General features: G+C 55.2%; 1 protein-coding gene across 2 annotated transcripts in view; it reads left to right on the top strand.

The window, feature by feature from the left end:
- DOCK6 (dedicator of cytokinesis 6) overlaps window positions 1–15263 on the top strand; it is a 39956-nt gene extending 24693 nt beyond the window's left edge. For both annotated transcript variants that reach the window (XM_072947739.1, XM_072947738.1), the window contains 25 exons: window positions 73–213; window positions 2567–2680; window positions 2782–2952; window positions 3358–3497; window positions 3587–3756; window positions 5894–6054; window positions 6472–6654; window positions 6831–6957; window positions 7225–7309; window positions 7459–7555; window positions 7690–7824; window positions 8138–8290; window positions 8469–8627; window positions 8746–8846; window positions 9661–9853; window positions 9946–10089; window positions 11082–11213; window positions 11309–11323; window positions 12660–12785; window positions 12885–12974; window positions 13283–13519; window positions 13835–13978; window positions 14060–14166; window positions 14425–14589; window positions 15034–15263. In XM_072947739.1, the coding sequence (XP_072803840.1) occupies window positions 73–213; window positions 2567–2680; window positions 2782–2952; window positions 3358–3497; window positions 3587–3756; window positions 5894–6054; window positions 6472–6654; window positions 6831–6957; window positions 7225–7309; window positions 7459–7555; window positions 7690–7824; window positions 8138–8290; window positions 8469–8627; window positions 8746–8846; window positions 9661–9853; window positions 9946–10089; window positions 11082–11213; window positions 11309–11323; window positions 12660–12785; window positions 12885–12974; window positions 13283–13519; window positions 13835–13978; window positions 14060–14166; window positions 14425–14589; window positions 15034–15076 (3333 nt within the window). In that variant the 3' untranslated portion in view covers window positions 15077–15263. The remainder of the gene's footprint in view (window positions 1–72; window positions 214–2566; window positions 2681–2781; window positions 2953–3357; window positions 3498–3586; window positions 3757–5893; window positions 6055–6471; window positions 6655–6830; window positions 6958–7224; window positions 7310–7458; window positions 7556–7689; window positions 7825–8137; window positions 8291–8468; window positions 8628–8745; window positions 8847–9660; window positions 9854–9945; window positions 10090–11081; window positions 11214–11308; window positions 11324–12659; window positions 12786–12884; window positions 12975–13282; window positions 13520–13834; window positions 13979–14059; window positions 14167–14424; window positions 14590–15033) is intronic.
- The last annotated feature ends 473 nt before the right edge of the window (window positions 15264–15736 follow it).

The raw sequence follows: 15736 nt of genomic DNA, 5'->3' as shown, positions 1-15736 counted from the left end.
CCCCCCTCTGGCAAGTCACCTCTACCCACAGCCCCTCAAGTCCCACCCCGGGCCCTCTCGCCCCGCCCCCAGGTGAAAAGCATGGCGCTGCACCTGCTTCTGGGCCAGCGGCTAGATACACCTCGAAAGCTTCGCTTCCCTGGGCGCTTCCTGGATGACATCGCAGCTCTGGTGGGCTCTGTGGGCCTGGAGGTCATCACCCGTGTCCACAAGGTGAGGGGGTGGGGCCTCAATGGTGGGGGCGGGGCCGGGGTGCTGAGGGAGGACATAGAGCCAGCCAGGTGGGGCACCAGCCCTGTCCAGTGCCTCCTAGGAAGAGTGCCTCCTAACAAGACTGAGAATCCTGTTTGCTTGATCGGTCTGTTCACTCAGCATCTATTTCTTAAGCGCCTACTGTGTACAGTCTTTTGCTGGGCACTAGAGACACAGCAGTGAACAAAATAGACCCAAATCCTTGCCCTCATGCAGCTGACTTAGGGGGAGACTTGAAGGAGGTAAGGGAGCAATCTCTGTGATACCTGCGGGAAGAGCGTTGTGGGCAGGGGGAACAGCAACTGCAAAGGCCCCGAGGCAGGACAGTGCCTCTGTTGGAGGAGCAGTGAGGTCAGTGGCTGAGGTGGAGTGAACAAAGAGGGGAATGAGAATTGGCAAGGGCAGGGAGGTGACACGGCAGATCCATTAGCCCTTAGCACAGTGCCAGTATACAGTAAGTACTCAATAAGTGGATGTTGATGTTCTGAGACCTTGATGGTTGTCCAGGCCCTGGATCACTAATACCAGTGCTCACAGGAGCTAGGCAAATAATAATAATGACAATAGTAATAAATCGTGCACTTATTGAGCACTTACTGTGTACCTGAATACTTCAGACGGATCCCATCATTAAATTCTCCCAATAACTCCATGAAGTTGGTATTACGGTTATCTCCATTTTACTGATGGAGAAACTGAGGCAAAGAATGACTGAGTAATGACCTGATAGCACATAACCAGGAAGGGGCAAGATGGGGATTTGAACCCTCACCACCAGCTTCTGTTGGGAGAGTGGGGCTTATAGTGGACTAGAGCGGAGCATGTGCACATTAGCAATGGCCAGAATGTCTGATTTTTAAAAAGCAGGGGGACTTTTGGATTGGATGGGAATTTTCCAGATTTTTGAAACGCCGGTCTGGCCCAATTGGCCCTTGTGCAATCCCCGGCGACCTCTGGGCTGGCCTCAAAGGTCTCAACCTTGTTTCACTAGAGCCTCCCCAAGGGCTGAGTTCCCAGGGGCTGAGCCAGGTTATTACCTCAGAAAGGGCTGCAGGGAAGAAGAACAGCCCTGAGAAACAGGATTGTCACAGCCGCAGGGAGCTCATCGGTGACGGGCCACAGCAGTTGCCTTCCTCTTCTTGACACGTCTTGAGCGTCAGCTGAATCAGGCTTTGTGCACAAGGCAGACTCAGTCTCTGGCCACTCTGTGGACTTGGAGCTCAGGCGGATTTTGCATTTTGTTTCTTTGTGTTGCGGGGAACTGAGGGTCACCGAGACTAACTTGTGAGGCCATGAAGGAGGAGGGCAGCCAACACCAGCTGGACCTTGAGGCTGTAGCAGCCTCCTTGCTGTTCCTCACACCTGCCAGGCAGGCACTTCCTGCTCCAGGGCCTTTGCACTTATTGTTCCCTCTCTTCAGAATGCCTTTCTCCCCCAGGCTCTTTCTCATCCTTCAGCCTTCCTTTGAAACAGCCCCCTGTTGCCTCTCTTTTAAACACATAGAAGTATCCGGAATACTTTTATTTATTCTCCCCTTCCCCACCTCCCCCACCGCTGAGACTGACCTGGACGAGCAGCAAGGACTGTGTCTCATTCACAGGACTTGGCACGTAATAGATGCTTGGTACATGCTTGTTAGACAATGTCTATATCAGTTGGGGCAGAGGTTAATTTGCTTGAACATCATCACAAGTGGTTTAAATGTGACCAGAGTTTATTTCTGAGCGTAAGTGAGCTGCAGGGGGCTCCACCATATAGGCCTAGCCACCTCTGTTCATTGTGGCACCTGCCACATCAGGCATTACAAGCAGTGAGAACAGGAGGACCCACCCCTTCTGTGGCTACAACACTCCTCTCAAATCCCATTGGTCAGAATGTGGTCACATGGTTGTTCTCAGCTACAAGGGAGGCTGGGAAATGTAGTCCCAGCTCTGAACTCTGAAGAAGGGTCTCAGCACTGAAAGAGGGGAAGAGAGCATGAGGGAGGTCTGCAGCCAGTGTTTGCCATCCGTGTTGTGTTATTCAGATCTGGGGAGAGGGGACAGAAGAGTGTCCTTGACAGAGCTGTGTGGAAGGTAGGGTAGGTAGGCACGTAACTGTTGGGGAAGGAAGGGCTAGTCAGATGGAGGAGAACAACCAGCAAGGCCAGGAGTCCGGAGCCCAAAGATAAGGGCATGTCCAGGAGACCCCAAGGCTTTGGGGCAGTGACGCGGCTCCTGGGGGTCACTGGTGGCCTTGGCGAGAGGAGGCCCAGTGCAGGGACTGAGGCTTGAGGGGGCAAGTGGGTGTGGGCTGACAGGCCCTGTGCCCCCAGGACGCAGAGCTGGCGGAGCGCCTCAACGCCAGTCTGGCCTTCTTCCTCAGCGATCTGCTGTCCCTGGTGGACCGCGGCTTCATCTTCAGCCTGGTCCGGGCTCATTACAAGCAGGTAGGGGTGGGCGTGGCGGGAATGGCACACCTGCAGGGATGTGGGAGTGGGGGTGGTGGGCAGAGCAGTGTAAATGTCACCCACTGACGCCTCCCCCGCAGGTGGCCACACGACTTCAGTCAGCCCCTAACCCGGCAGTGCTGCTGACTCTGCGCATGGACTTTACCCGCATCCTGTGCAGCCACGAGCACTACGTGACCCTCAACCTCCCCTGCTGCCCACTGTCGCCCCCGGCCTCGCCCTCGCCCTCCATATCCTCCACCACCTCCCAGGTGAGCTGGTCTCACTTCTGGTTCCTCCTCGTGACCTATGACGTCTTTCCTTCAAGTCTCCTTCTGTGGTTCCTTCATCTCTGCCCATTTCACCGTGGGCCACTGCCCAGGGGATTGACTCCTTACCTCTGACCCTTCACCTCTGACCCCTCATTCTCAGCAGTTTCCCAGGGAGGACCAGCTTCTGATTTCTCACCCTGAAGTCCAAACTCCCAGACTGACGTTCCATCTGCTGTTTCACAGACCTCTGACTTTTGACCCTATGCCCTGTCATCTCATAGATGAGTTAACAACAACTTCTCACCGCTGACCTTTAACCCCATGCCCACTGTCACCTCCAGATGAGTTAACCCCAGTTTTGCACCTCTGACCCTGGGCCCCTGCTTTGTCCTTCATCCTCTACAGAGCTCCACCTTCTCCAGCCAGGCTCCAGACCCCAAGGTGACCAGCATGTTCGAGCTGAGTGGGCCCTTCCGGCAGCAGCACTTTCTGGCTGGGCTCCTGCTGACGGAACTGGCACTGGCCCTGGAACCTGAGGCTGAGGGGTGAGCACAGGCCCTGTCTGGTCCCAGGGCCAGGGAGGAAGGTCCAGGAGCCATGCCCACTCTGTCCTGAGCACCTCACTACCCCACAGGGCGTCCCTGCTGCACAAGAAGGCCATCAGTGCTGTCCACAGTCTGCTCTGTAGCCATGACGCTGACCCCCGCTATGCAGAGGCCACCGTGAAGGCCCGGGTGGCCGAGCTATACCTGCCGCTGCTATCACTCGCCCGGGACACGCTGCCACGGCTGCACGACTTTGCTGGTCAGTGGGCCAGGGCGGGATGAGGTCATACAATCTGGGGGTTTGATTGCTCACACAAGGCTCAGGTAAGGAAAGGCAGGAGAGCAGATTAGGAGTGAAAACACAGACGTTAGGGTCAGGGGTGTGAGTTCAAGTCCTGCTGCAGGGCCCCAGGACGGCCATTAACCTCTCTGAGCCTCAGGTTTCTCACCTGGGGGGAAGTGGTAGCACCAGCTACTTCCTAGGACTATGTGAAAACTTGGGGATTGTAGTACTGGGATACTGATAGCCCATGGTAAGTGTATTGTCTTCTAGAAAGAGGGTGTGAGGAGGGGAGGGTGGGGAATCAAGGTGAGGGGGCGGTTGGAGCCATGTATTCATTTGTTCACATGAGCGTTCATTGGCACCATTGAAGGACAAGTGTGTATAGTGGTTGGAGACACAGCCTTGGGATTGGTGGGTGGATCCCCTTCATCATTCAGGGGAAACTCAGTTGTTATCTCTTGAATTTTTTTCCTGCATCCTTTTCTCTTCTCTCCTCCTGGGACTCCAATTACACGTATGTTAGACCTTTATGATCATGTTATATGTGTCTGCTGTGCTCTGTTCTGTTTTTCATTCTGTGTGCTCTCTGTGCTTGAATTGGGGAACTATCTGTTCACCTGTGTTTGAGTTCACTACCTCTGTCTTCTGCTGTGTCTGGTATATTAACCTTCTCCATTGAGTTCTGAATTTCTGATGTTACATTTTACAGCTGTAAAATCTGATTTGTTGTTGTTGTAGATTCCAACTCTCTATTGAAATTCTCCACCTTTTTACCCATATTTGTGCATCTTTTTTGCTACTTTTTGTTTGAAAGTCCCTGTTTGCTCACTTCAACATACGGTCGTCTCTGTGCCTGCTTCTGCTGGCTTTTTTCCCCTATCAATCACATTTTCCTGCCTCTTCACGTCTTGTGATTTTTTATTGTATTCTGGACATTGCATATAAAAGAACCATCAGGACTGAAGCAATGTCATCTTTTCTCAGATGAGGGTTCCCCTTTCTGTCTCTTAGGTAGAGAGGATAAGGGGCTGATCACTCAATCCATTCAGGAATTAAGCTAGGTTAAGCTGGGCTGGAGCCTTAGTAAAACTCAGTCAGCCTTTTATTTCAGAAATCTCCGGGGTGAGACTTGTTCTGTATTTGGCAGCTCCTCTCTCTGATGAGACTGGCTTTTGGTGGGGGAGAGGTATTGGTGGAGAGGGTACTCTTTGATTTTTTTTTTTAATGTTAATTTTTTAAACACCTTTATTATGGTATGATCCCTGTACAGTAAACGACACATATTTAGATGAACAATTTGATGAATTTTGATAGATGTATACATACACCCATGAAACTACCACCACAATCAAGATAGCTGACATTTCTATCACACCCCAAGAGGTCCAGATTTCGACTTCCCAATTTATCCCTTCTCACTCCCTTAATCCCCGGTAACCATAAGTTTGTTGTCTGTTTCTGTTTTGTAGATACATTGATTTGTGTCCTTTTTTTATATTACACATATAAGCAATATCATGTGGTATTTTTCTCTCTGACTTATGAGGGCACTGTTTTAAGATCATAGATTTTGGAACCAGACTGTTTAGGTTAAAATCCTAGCTCTGCCATTTAACTGCTGCGTGACCCCAGGCAAGTAACTTAACCTCTCTGTGCCTCAGTTTCTTCATCCATAAAGTAAGGATGATAAAATACTTATCTCACGGGGTTGTTTTGAAGAGTAAGCATTAATATTTTTAAAGTGCTTAGAACAGTGCCTGGCACATAGGAAATGCTATGTAAGTGCCAGTTGATGCTATAAGAGTAGCAGCAACATTTATTATTATGGTTGTCATTGTCATCATCATCATCATCTTAATAATGTGCACCAGGCCATGTTCTCAGTGTTGAGCATAGTGCCCAGAGCAGATACAGTCCAGGCCTTTGTGGATCTTACAAACAGTTGCAGGATGAATTACAAGTACAATAAGTGAGCTCCGGGAGTCAATAACTAGAGACCCTACCTTGGTCTCAGAGGTGGTATCAGGGAAGGCTTCCCTGAGGAGGTGGCCTCTGAGATGAAATTTGAGATAGATACAACACCTACTACAGGCTCATTCTTCTCACCCCTCAGAGGGCCCAGGTCAACGGTCAAGGCTAGCCTCCATGCTCGACTCAGACACAGAAGGGGAAGGGGACATTGGAGGCACCATCAACCCATCAGTGGCCATGGCCATTGCTGGTGGCCCCCTGGCCCCTGGTTCCCGGGCCAGCATCTCCCAGGGCCCAGCGACGGTGAGTACCGGCCTTGTCCCCAGAGACACCATCCAACATTTAACCATCTCTCTGCCTGTGTCTACTGTCTTTTCTCCTTTTTCAATCACGTTTTCCTGCCTCTTCACGTCTTGTGATTTTTATTTTAATTTTTGGGGGGGAGGTAATTAGGTCTATTTATTTATTTATTTTTAGAGGAGGTACCAGGGATTGAACCCAGGACCTCATGCATGCTAAGCATGTGCTCTACCATTTGAGCTATACCCTCCCCCCCCCCCGATTTTTTTATTGTATCTTGGACATTGTTTGTAGAAGAACCGTAACCTGATAATAGAAGTTATATAATGAAGTGCCAATCAGCTGGTTCTCATCTTAATATGGAGAAAATGAAAGTGTACTGTCTCCCTTCTGAGCGCCCCGTCCCCTCTCCGGCCCCAGGCTGCTCGCTCAGGCTGTGCCCTCTCTGCTGAGTCCAGCCGGACCCTGCTGGTGTGTGTGCTCTGGGTTCTGAAGAACGCCGAGCCGGCCCTCCTGCAGCGCTGGGCTGCGGACCTGGCCCTCCCTCAGCTGGGTCGTCTCTTGGACTTGCTGTACCTCTGCCTGGCTGCCTTTGAGTACAAGGTTCGAGTTGTGGGCAGGGGGCTGGGGTTCTGGGGTGCCGTGGGCTGGGCGTGAAGGGGTGGGCTGTGTCTTCAAGCACAAGGTCCTGGAGGTTGGAAAGGGCCAGAAGAAACAGGTCCGGGCTAGCCCCCAGAAAAGGGCAGAGTCAACCTTGAACCTGTTCTCTGTCCTCCCAGGGCAAAAAGGCCTTTGAACGTATCAACAGCCTCACGTTTAAGAAATCACTGGATATGAAAGCCCGGCTGGAGGAAGCTATCTTGGGCACCATCGGAGCCCGGCAGGAGATGGTGCGGCGGAGCCGTGGTGAGAGGGAGATGCACGTCCCCACCTGGCGGCTCCCAGTCTGTGTCCCAGGGCCCTGAGGTCTGGCTCACTTTTCCCAGTAAGAAGTCCACATGTTATGCCCATACACATGGGTGTCTGTGTTTCCCACTCATGTCTAACTGCATCCACTCCGCAAGTGCCCGCATCACCCAGTGTCCTTGCAGGTTTCCCACGTGTGTATCTTGTCATGGTCACGCGTGTCCTTATGTTTTTGCACATCTGTGAACACACACCTGTGCTTCTCAGAGAGAAGCCCATTTGGGAACCAGGAGAACGTACGCTGGCGGAAGAGCATCACACACTGGAGACAAACCTCGGACCGTGTGGACAAGTAAGCGTGGGTGGGAAGTATTTCGCTGGGGTCAGACCAATTTCCAGAGAACCAGCACCTTGAGGGCAGCTGAGGGAGGGGAAAGAGCTCAGCCATGGGGTGGAGTCTGGCCCTGAGAGGCACCCCCAAGCCCTTTCCATCCCCTCCAGGACCAAGGATGAAATGGAACACGAGGCCTTGGTGGACGGGAACCTGGCAACTGAGGCCAGCCTGGTGGTTCTGGATACACTGGAGATTATCGTGCAGGTAGGGCTTGATCCAGCATCTCCCTGACCTCTGACCTTACCACAATGCCTTGTGATCTCTGACTCCAGAATCCCTCTCCTTCCCTAACTCCTTAACCACGCCAGCCTCTAACAGCTGGATTTCTGGCCCCCCAGACGGTGATGCTGTCAGAGGCCCGGGAGAGTGTCTTGGGCGCAATACTGAAGGTTGTGTTGTACAGTCTGGGCAGTGCCCAGAGTGCCCTCTTCTTACAGCATGGCCTGGCCACACAGCGGGCCCTGGTGTCCAAGGTGAGCACCCCTGACAGCCACGCTTCTCAGAGTAATAGTCACAGCCCACTCATTGAACACCTGCTGTGTGCTCAGCGGCTCCATGGAGCAGACACTCCTTAGCCACAGTCTGCAGAGGAGGGAACTAAGGGTCAGGGTGGCAGAGTCACTCATCCAGAGTCACACAGCAAGCTTAAACCCAGGTCTGACTCAGGAAGCCTGCTGGGCTTGGCCAGAGAAGACAGAACACAGACAGATGCCCCTGCCCAAGTCCTTACCTTCTGAGCCAAAATGGCAAGGGGCTGACCAGTGTCTGTCTCACCCTGGGGCCCAGTTCCCAGAGCTGCTCTTTGAGGAGGATACCGAGCTGTGTGCCGACCTCTGCTTGAGGCTCCTGCGACACTGTGGCAGCCGCATCAGCACCATCCGCACGCAGGCCAGCGCCTCCCTCTACCTCCTCATGCGCCAGAACTTCGAGATTGGAAACGTGAGTGGGGGTGGGGGGCGTGGTCTGCAGGAGGCTCTGGTGAAGAAGGCCCGCCCAGGGTCTCCATGCGATAGACACAGGGCGGGAGGGGAGAGGTGAAGTCAGCAGGGCAGGCAGGCCCTGGTGTGAGGGTCCGAGGCCCACAGGCAGCCTTGCTCTTCCTCCCCGGCCCGCCCAGAACTTTGCCCGAGTGAAGATGCAGGTGACCATGTCGCTTTCATCCCTGGTGGGGACCACGCAGAACTTCAGCGAAGAGCACCTGCGACGCTCGCTCAAGACCATCCTCACCTACGCCGAGGAGGACATGGGGCTGCGGGACAGCACCTTTGCTGAGCAGGTGACCCTGCCGGGCCCCCGCCCCACCTTCTGCAACCCGGATCTTTGCCCCTCCCTGCTTGACCCCTGACCCCATCACCTTGGCCCCGTCACTCCCTGCTGCTGTTCCCCCATCCCAGGTCCAGGACCTGATGTTCAACTTGCACATGATCCTGACTGACACGGTGAAAATGAAGGAGCATCAGGAGGACCCCGAGATGCTCATCGACCTCATGTACAGGTGAGGAGGGTCAGTCGGGACCTTCCACCACTCATACCACAGACAGGTGATGGGAGGGGAGAGGGTGAAAGGGACAGGTGAGGGGAGCTGGGAGCAGGTGAGCGTACAGGTAATAAGAGATAAGTAAGGATGGCAGGTGAAGAGGAACCAGGAGAGCAGACAGATGACAATGGCCGAGTCAGTAAGCAGACAGGCGAGGGGCCAGGTAAGTGGACAGGTGAGCAGACAGATGAAGGCACAGGTAAGGTGAGGGCAGGTAAATGACCAGGTAGAAAGGGTACCAGATGAACGTACGGATGCAGATGACAGGGGAGAACAAGGACAAGTGAGGGGGACAGGTGTGAGAGACAGGTGAGGTGCTCACCCACGAAGCGGTGACAGACCAGGGGAACAAGTGACCTGGAGGAGAGTGAGGGGTATTTAGTAAGAAACTGGGGAGTGGGAGATGAGGGCACAGGTGATGGAGATGAGACGGAGGGCAGGGGGCATACAGGAGGGATGGGCCTGGGCAAACAGGTGACTTGGCTCAAGTTTCCAGGTAAAGTAAACTGATGCACTGAAGGACAAGTGAGAGATGGACCGCTGTGGGGGTGGTGCAGGGCTGGACAGGTGAGGGGTGGGCTAAGTTAGGAGCCAGGTGAATAGAGGAAGAGAGGAGATGAGGGACAGGTGAGGGGATGGACAGGTGATTGGGGCACAGGGGAGGAGACTGGCTGGTCAGTGGGGCAGATGAGTGTGGTGACAAGTGAGGGATGAGCAGGGGAGGGCAGGGTGGGTCTCCAGCCTCCTCACATCACCCTCACCTGGGCTCCAGGATTGCCCGGGGCTACCAGGGCTCCCCGGACCTGCGGCTGACGTGGCTGCAGAACATGGCAGGGAAGCACGCAGAGCTTGGCAACCACGCAGAGGCCGCGCAGTGCATGGTGCACGCAGCCGCCCTGGTGGCCGAGTACCTCGCTCTGCTAGAAGACAGCCGCCACCTGCCAGTGGGCTGTGTTTCCTTCCAGGTAAGCGCCCGGGCTTTGGGTGGCGGGGCAGAGCAGGGCGGGTGCGGTGTGTGTGGGTCGAGGACCACATCCTGATGTCACATCCCACCCAGAATATCTCATCCAACGTGCTGGAGGAGTCCGCCATCTCTGACGACATCCTGTCCCCTGACGAGGAGGGCTTCTGTTCCGGGAAGCATTTCACGGAGCTGGGGTTGGTGGGGCTGCTTGAGCAGGCGGCCGCCTACTTCACCATGGTGAGGCCTGGGGCCGGGGCGGCGGCGTGACTTCGCTGACGGGCCCCATACCGGCTCCCGGAGAATCAGGGCGAAGCTGCTGCCTGGACTCTTTCCGGGCAGGGGATTTGTGGAGGAGAAGAATTGGGATCCCTCAGAGGCCCTGTTACCTCCTTTCCCCCCAGAAAACCCTTGACACATGGTCTGGATATAGTAAGCCTTCAGTGTGTTTAGTTATTATTTGAAATTCTTTTTTATTGTACGAAATTTCAAGAACACATAAAAGAGGAAAGTTGTGACCACACCACTCGCCATACCCAGCACTCAAACTCACTGACCGTCTACATTTACCATCCTGTATTCTGTTTCAGTTTTTGACATCGAACCTTCTTTTCTTTTTTATTTTTCTGGAGAGTTTTTTTGGTCAATGTTTTCATTACTATCACTTTGCTGGAGTCTCAGAGACAAAGGCCTCAAGAATAAGCTAGACAGTAGACACAGACCTCTGACAGTCAGCAAACATCCCAGGACACCTGCTGTGTGCCAGGCTTGTTGCCGGTGCTGGCTGGGGTCCCGGGACTTAAGGAGTGGTCATTACCAACGCGTCAGGAGGCAGTTGGGTATGGAGGTCTTAGGCACCAGGCCAGAAGGGCTGGCATTCAGGGCCTGGCCCTGGTGAGCCTCTCCATGTCTCTGAGGTTCAGTTTCTTCTCTGCGAAACGAGGGAAAAAATGGCTTCTCCCACAAATGATGGGACATGGTAAGGTGTACATGTGCACAGCATCTGGTCCATAGTAAGTGTAGCGGAGACCACAGAGGATGTCTGAGGGGCTGAGTGGAAAAGCTGGTGCCCCTTTTGGGGCAGATGTGGTCAAGGTGGGCTTCCTGGAGGAGGTGATGGAAGATGGCACCCTGGATACTGGGTAGGAGCATGCAGGGAGGGCTGTTCCAGGCAGGAGAGAAGACCAGGGCAGGTCCTGAGAATCCTAATGTGCTCCCACCCCTACCCCCAGGGTGGGCTCTACGAGGCAGTGAATGAAGTCTACAAGACCCTCATCCCCATCCTGGAAGCCCACCGTGACTACAAGAAGTTGGCGGCCGTGCACGGCAAACTACAGGAGGCCTTCACTAAGATCATGCACCAGGTGGGCCCAGGACGCCCTCCCAGACCCTGCCCTCAGCCCCAGCCTCTGGCTTCTGTGGGGCTCAGCTGACCTTGACCCTTTTCTCCTTGCAACAGAGCTCCGGCTGGGAGGTGAGTGGCCGCCTGCCCCTGGGGCCCCCATGACGCCCAGTCTCCGCAGTCAGGGGCCACCAGGGGGCGCTGGAGGAGCACAGCCACCTGGCCGCGGGGGCTCAGTGGGCGATGATGACGCACCCCCACTACTTCCCCCCAGATCCCCCCTCCCTGCCCCAGATCTCCAGGGCAGCCTGTGACTCACACAGCTGGGAGCCCTCCAGAGACACCCCTCCCTCGGGCAGGGCCAGCTTGGTCACTGCCTGGAAGAGGGGGGGCCTCTGACTCCCTCCCTCTGTTTCTTTTTGTCTCTGTCTCTTTGTGTCTCTTGATCTCTTCCCCTCCATCTCTCCCTGTCTCTCTGTGTTTCTCCTTGATCACTCTCTCTGTGTGTCTGTCTTGGTCTCTGTCTCTGTCTCCCAGCTTGCCCCAGAATCTCTGCTCCTCATTGCCATTTAATGTTCCCCCTCTCCCGCCACTCCTCCACTTGGGTCTATTTTTAGGCATCTCCTAGTTTGGGGAGAATTTTCAGGCCAAAGATGGCAGGAACCCAGAGCCAAGGCGGGAGGCCTGGGTGGAGGCCGGGCGGGGCGGGCAGGTCTCCGCTCCCCAGATCTCCTGTCTCTGCTCATGGAATGGTTCTCATGAGGCAGCATAACCAGGACCGTCGGGGTTGGGGACTCTGACCTCTGACCTCTCCCATGATTTTGTCTCTCTGCCCCCTGCTCCCCCATCTCCCGGTGCCCACCCCACTGTGCCTGGATCTACCTTGGTGAGTGAACATGGAGCCACCCCCATTCTTTCTGGTGGAGGGTAGACTACCTGGGGGTGGGGAGACCCTCCTTCCAAACTTAGGTCTGGGAGGGGAGGGGGTGTTCTGGAACGAGGGAACCAAAGCCTCTGTCCCAGACCAAGAGTTGGCCATGTCTTCCCTCAGCCATACGCATTTATTGAGCACCTGCAGTATACCCAGCCTTGTAGGCACTGAGGACACAGTTGAGAGCAACAGAGCCCCAATCCTCATTTCATATTGAGATTCAGACTCTGAAGAACTGCATGGGGCAAGAGGGAGAATCAGAAACTAGGGCTTTGTGTTAAATGAGAAAGGTTTGAGGGAGGCAGGAAACAGGCTGGGGAGAAGGAGTGAGGTGTGGGCAGTTGGCTGTCGCCTGGGTCCATGCTCGGATATTCCCAGGGTCCTCCTGCCTGTGCCTGGGATGTGACGTTCTTGGAGTCCTCAGGGTCCTCTGCCCATGCCAGTGTCTTCGGGTACGGGCTGGAGGACACGTGTCTCTGGGGCAGGGGGACCTCCCGTGAGGCCTCGTGAGCAACGACAGCTTTCCCACAGCCGCAGCGCGTGTTCGGGACGTATTTCCGCGTGGGCTTCTATGGTGCCCGCTTCGGCGACCTGGACGAGCAGGAGTTTGTGTACAAGGAGCCGTCCATCACGAAGCTGGCTGAGATCTCTCACCGGCTGGAGGCACGTCCTGGTGGTGGTGGGGTGGACAGGGCTCTGGGCTGACCTGGGGTGGAGTGGGGGCTGCAGCTGTGCGGCCCCAAGTCAGCCGCGTGTCTCCAGGAGTTCTACACGGAGAGATTCGGGGAGGATGTGGTCGAGATCATCAAAGATTCTAACCCTGTGGACAAGACCAAGCTGGACGCCCAGAAGGTGAGGGCTCCCAGCCATCCCCATGGGGTACTATATTCAAGTACTAAAACCTGTAGCCCCTCAAATCCTATTTCTCTGGGAAACTCCAAACCTTATCTCCCTCAGAGAGCCCCAAAATCCTATTCCTCAGGGGATGCCCAAGCATTCAGACGAAACATAGGGAGACCTAGAAACCCCAGATCCAGAGCTCCCAGACCCAGGGAGGCCCAAATCCCCTTTCTCCAGGGAAGGGTCCCCTGCGGGAGGCCGGCAAGCCCCAGGTGTGTGTGCTGGGGCTGAGAGCCTCACCCCTGAGCCCTGCACCCCAGGCCTACATCCAGATCACGTACGTGGAGCCGCACTTCGACACCTATGAGCTCAAGGACCGGGTGACCTACTTTGACCGCAACTACGGGCTGCGCACCTTCCTGTTTTGCACGCCCTTCACGCCCGACGGGCGCGCGCACGGGGAGCTGCCCGAGCAGCACAAGCGCAAGACGCTGCTCAGCACAGACCACGCTTTCCCTTACATCAAGACGCGCATCCGCGTGTGCCACCGGGAGGAGGTGGGCGGGGCAGGCCTGGGGAGGGAGGTGCAGGGACCCCAAATTCCAACCTCCAGACCCCAATCTGCAGACTCAACCCTACCTCCAGACCTTGCCGACCCACGACTGGACTAGAACCAAAGTTCCCAGAACCAGACAAAGGCACCTGAACCTTGAGTTCCACCCTGCCAGACCCAGGCACACAAGAGCCCCCAGACCCTTACACAGTCTCTTGGACCCCTATCCACCCCAGGGTGGGGTCCAGGCTGCCGTGGGCTGATTTGGGTCAAGACATCTTCAGGCCCCAGCCCATGCATCCTCATCCCCACCCTGTAGACAGTGCTGACACCAGTGGAAGTGGCCATCGAGGACATGCAGAAGAAGACCCGGGAGCTGGCCTTTGCCACTGAACAGGACCCACCCGATGCCAAGATGCTGCAGATGGTGCTGCAGGGTTCCGTGGGGCCCACGGTCAACCAGGCACGGCCGGTGTGGGGGGCAGGCTGCCCAAGGCCCCCGGGGCCCATGCAGACATCCTTACCAGCCCCTCGTACTCCACAGGGTCCACTGGAGGTGGCCCAGGTGTTTTTGGCCGAGATCCCGGAAGACCCCAAGCTCTTTAGGCATCACAACAAGCTGCGACTCTGTTTCAAGGACTTCTGCAAGAAGTAGGCCTGACCCCCACCCCATCAGAGCCCCTCTAACTCCCCATTATGACTTTCTGCCTACTTGACTCCCAGTACAGCCTGTCAATCAGCCTGAACAGCCATTATAGTCTCTGATTTCCATTAAGTCATACCCACCTGTCAGGCCCCCCATTATAGTTCCTCTGAATGCCTGATGCCCTCTCATGGACTCCCCACTTTCTGTCTTGCTTCCTCTCCTGAGTATCAGCCCCTGAGCATCTCCTGGCATGTGGTCCTCAGGTGTGAGGATGCGCTACGGAAGAACAAAGCCCTGATTGGGCCGGACCAGAAGGAGTACCACCGTGAGCTGGAGCGCAACTACTCCCGCCTGCGGGAGGCTCTGCAGCCCCTGCTCACCCAGCGCCTGCCCCAGCTGCTGGCTCCGACCACAACCAGCAGCCTCAGGTGCCTGACCTGGGCCCCCCACCCTAGAGAGGGCGAGAGGGGGCAGGCAAAGCTGGGCACAGCAAGAGGGCTGGCATACATGTGCACATCAACATGGGTGGTCACGGCTCGGGATGTGACCCACAAGCATGTGAATCCTCAGACGTGTGCATAAGTGCCAGCTCTGAGCAGTCGTTTCTGACCCTGGCTAGGTCAGTTCCCAGACATGTGACTTCAATTTTCTGAGCCTCGGTTTCCACATCTGTAAAATGGGCATGATTCATATCGTCAGGGGTGGATTCTATGAGAGAATCTCTAATTCCGCGGCCAGATCAGAACCAACATGAAAGGAGCCAGGAAGACCATAGAAGGATCTTTGGAGGGGGGAGGAGGAGGAAGAAGCTGGGGAGCATTATGAAGTTGGGGGCCCTATGGCCATGTTGACGCACCTTATTCCTTCCCCAGAAACTCCTTGAACAGAGCAAGTTTCCGGAAGGCTGATCTCTGAGCCCACAAGGCCTGAAGCCACACCCAGAGGAGCCAGCACCTTGACCTCAGCTGTCTGCCTTCCTGAGAGTCTCCCCCACTGTGGGGTGACCACATTGCACGTGGGGCTGGGCCCTCTGTCCCTCTGTTCTTGTCTGTGTGCACTGATGCTTCTCACCTTTTCTAATTTAAAGTGGTTTTTATAAACAGCTTGCGTGGTGTGGTCCCTAGGGGCTGGGTCCTGTGTGCTCACTACCTGCACCCCCTGACTGTTGATACAAAGACACTGAGAACTAATTGGGTGCCAGGGACACAGCAGGAACAAATCCCCTGTCTAGTGGGGAATGCAACGCACAAATGACAATGTCACATGTGTGCACAGAGAATGCTTGCTGAGTGCCCAGCCCTGTATAATTGGCTCCCAGAAAGACGCTGCCCCCTCCCCCTGTTCTTGGGCCTTTCTGCCTGAGGGAACCTCCATTAGGGCCTTGCCTCATGGTTAGTGAATCTTCTCCACACCACTGTTAGTCAGGCAGCATTCTTAACCCCGTTTTACAGATGGGGAAACTGAGGCAGCAGAAAGTTAAAAGGCTTGGTGGTGTTGGAGCCTAGGTCTTGCTGGCCATGGAGCCCAGGCCTGAGCTACGCCTGTGCAACCTAGCGCTGACCCAGCACCCCCCTC

This window comes from Vicugna pacos, chromosome 22, assembly GCF_048564905.1.
Source record: "Vicugna pacos chromosome 22, VicPac4, whole genome shotgun sequence".
Lineage (NCBI taxonomy): Eukaryota > Metazoa > Chordata > Mammalia > Artiodactyla > Camelidae > Vicugna > Vicugna pacos.
Note: the sequence above shows the minus strand (reverse complement) of the source record. Positions and strands in the feature narration are given on the sequence as shown.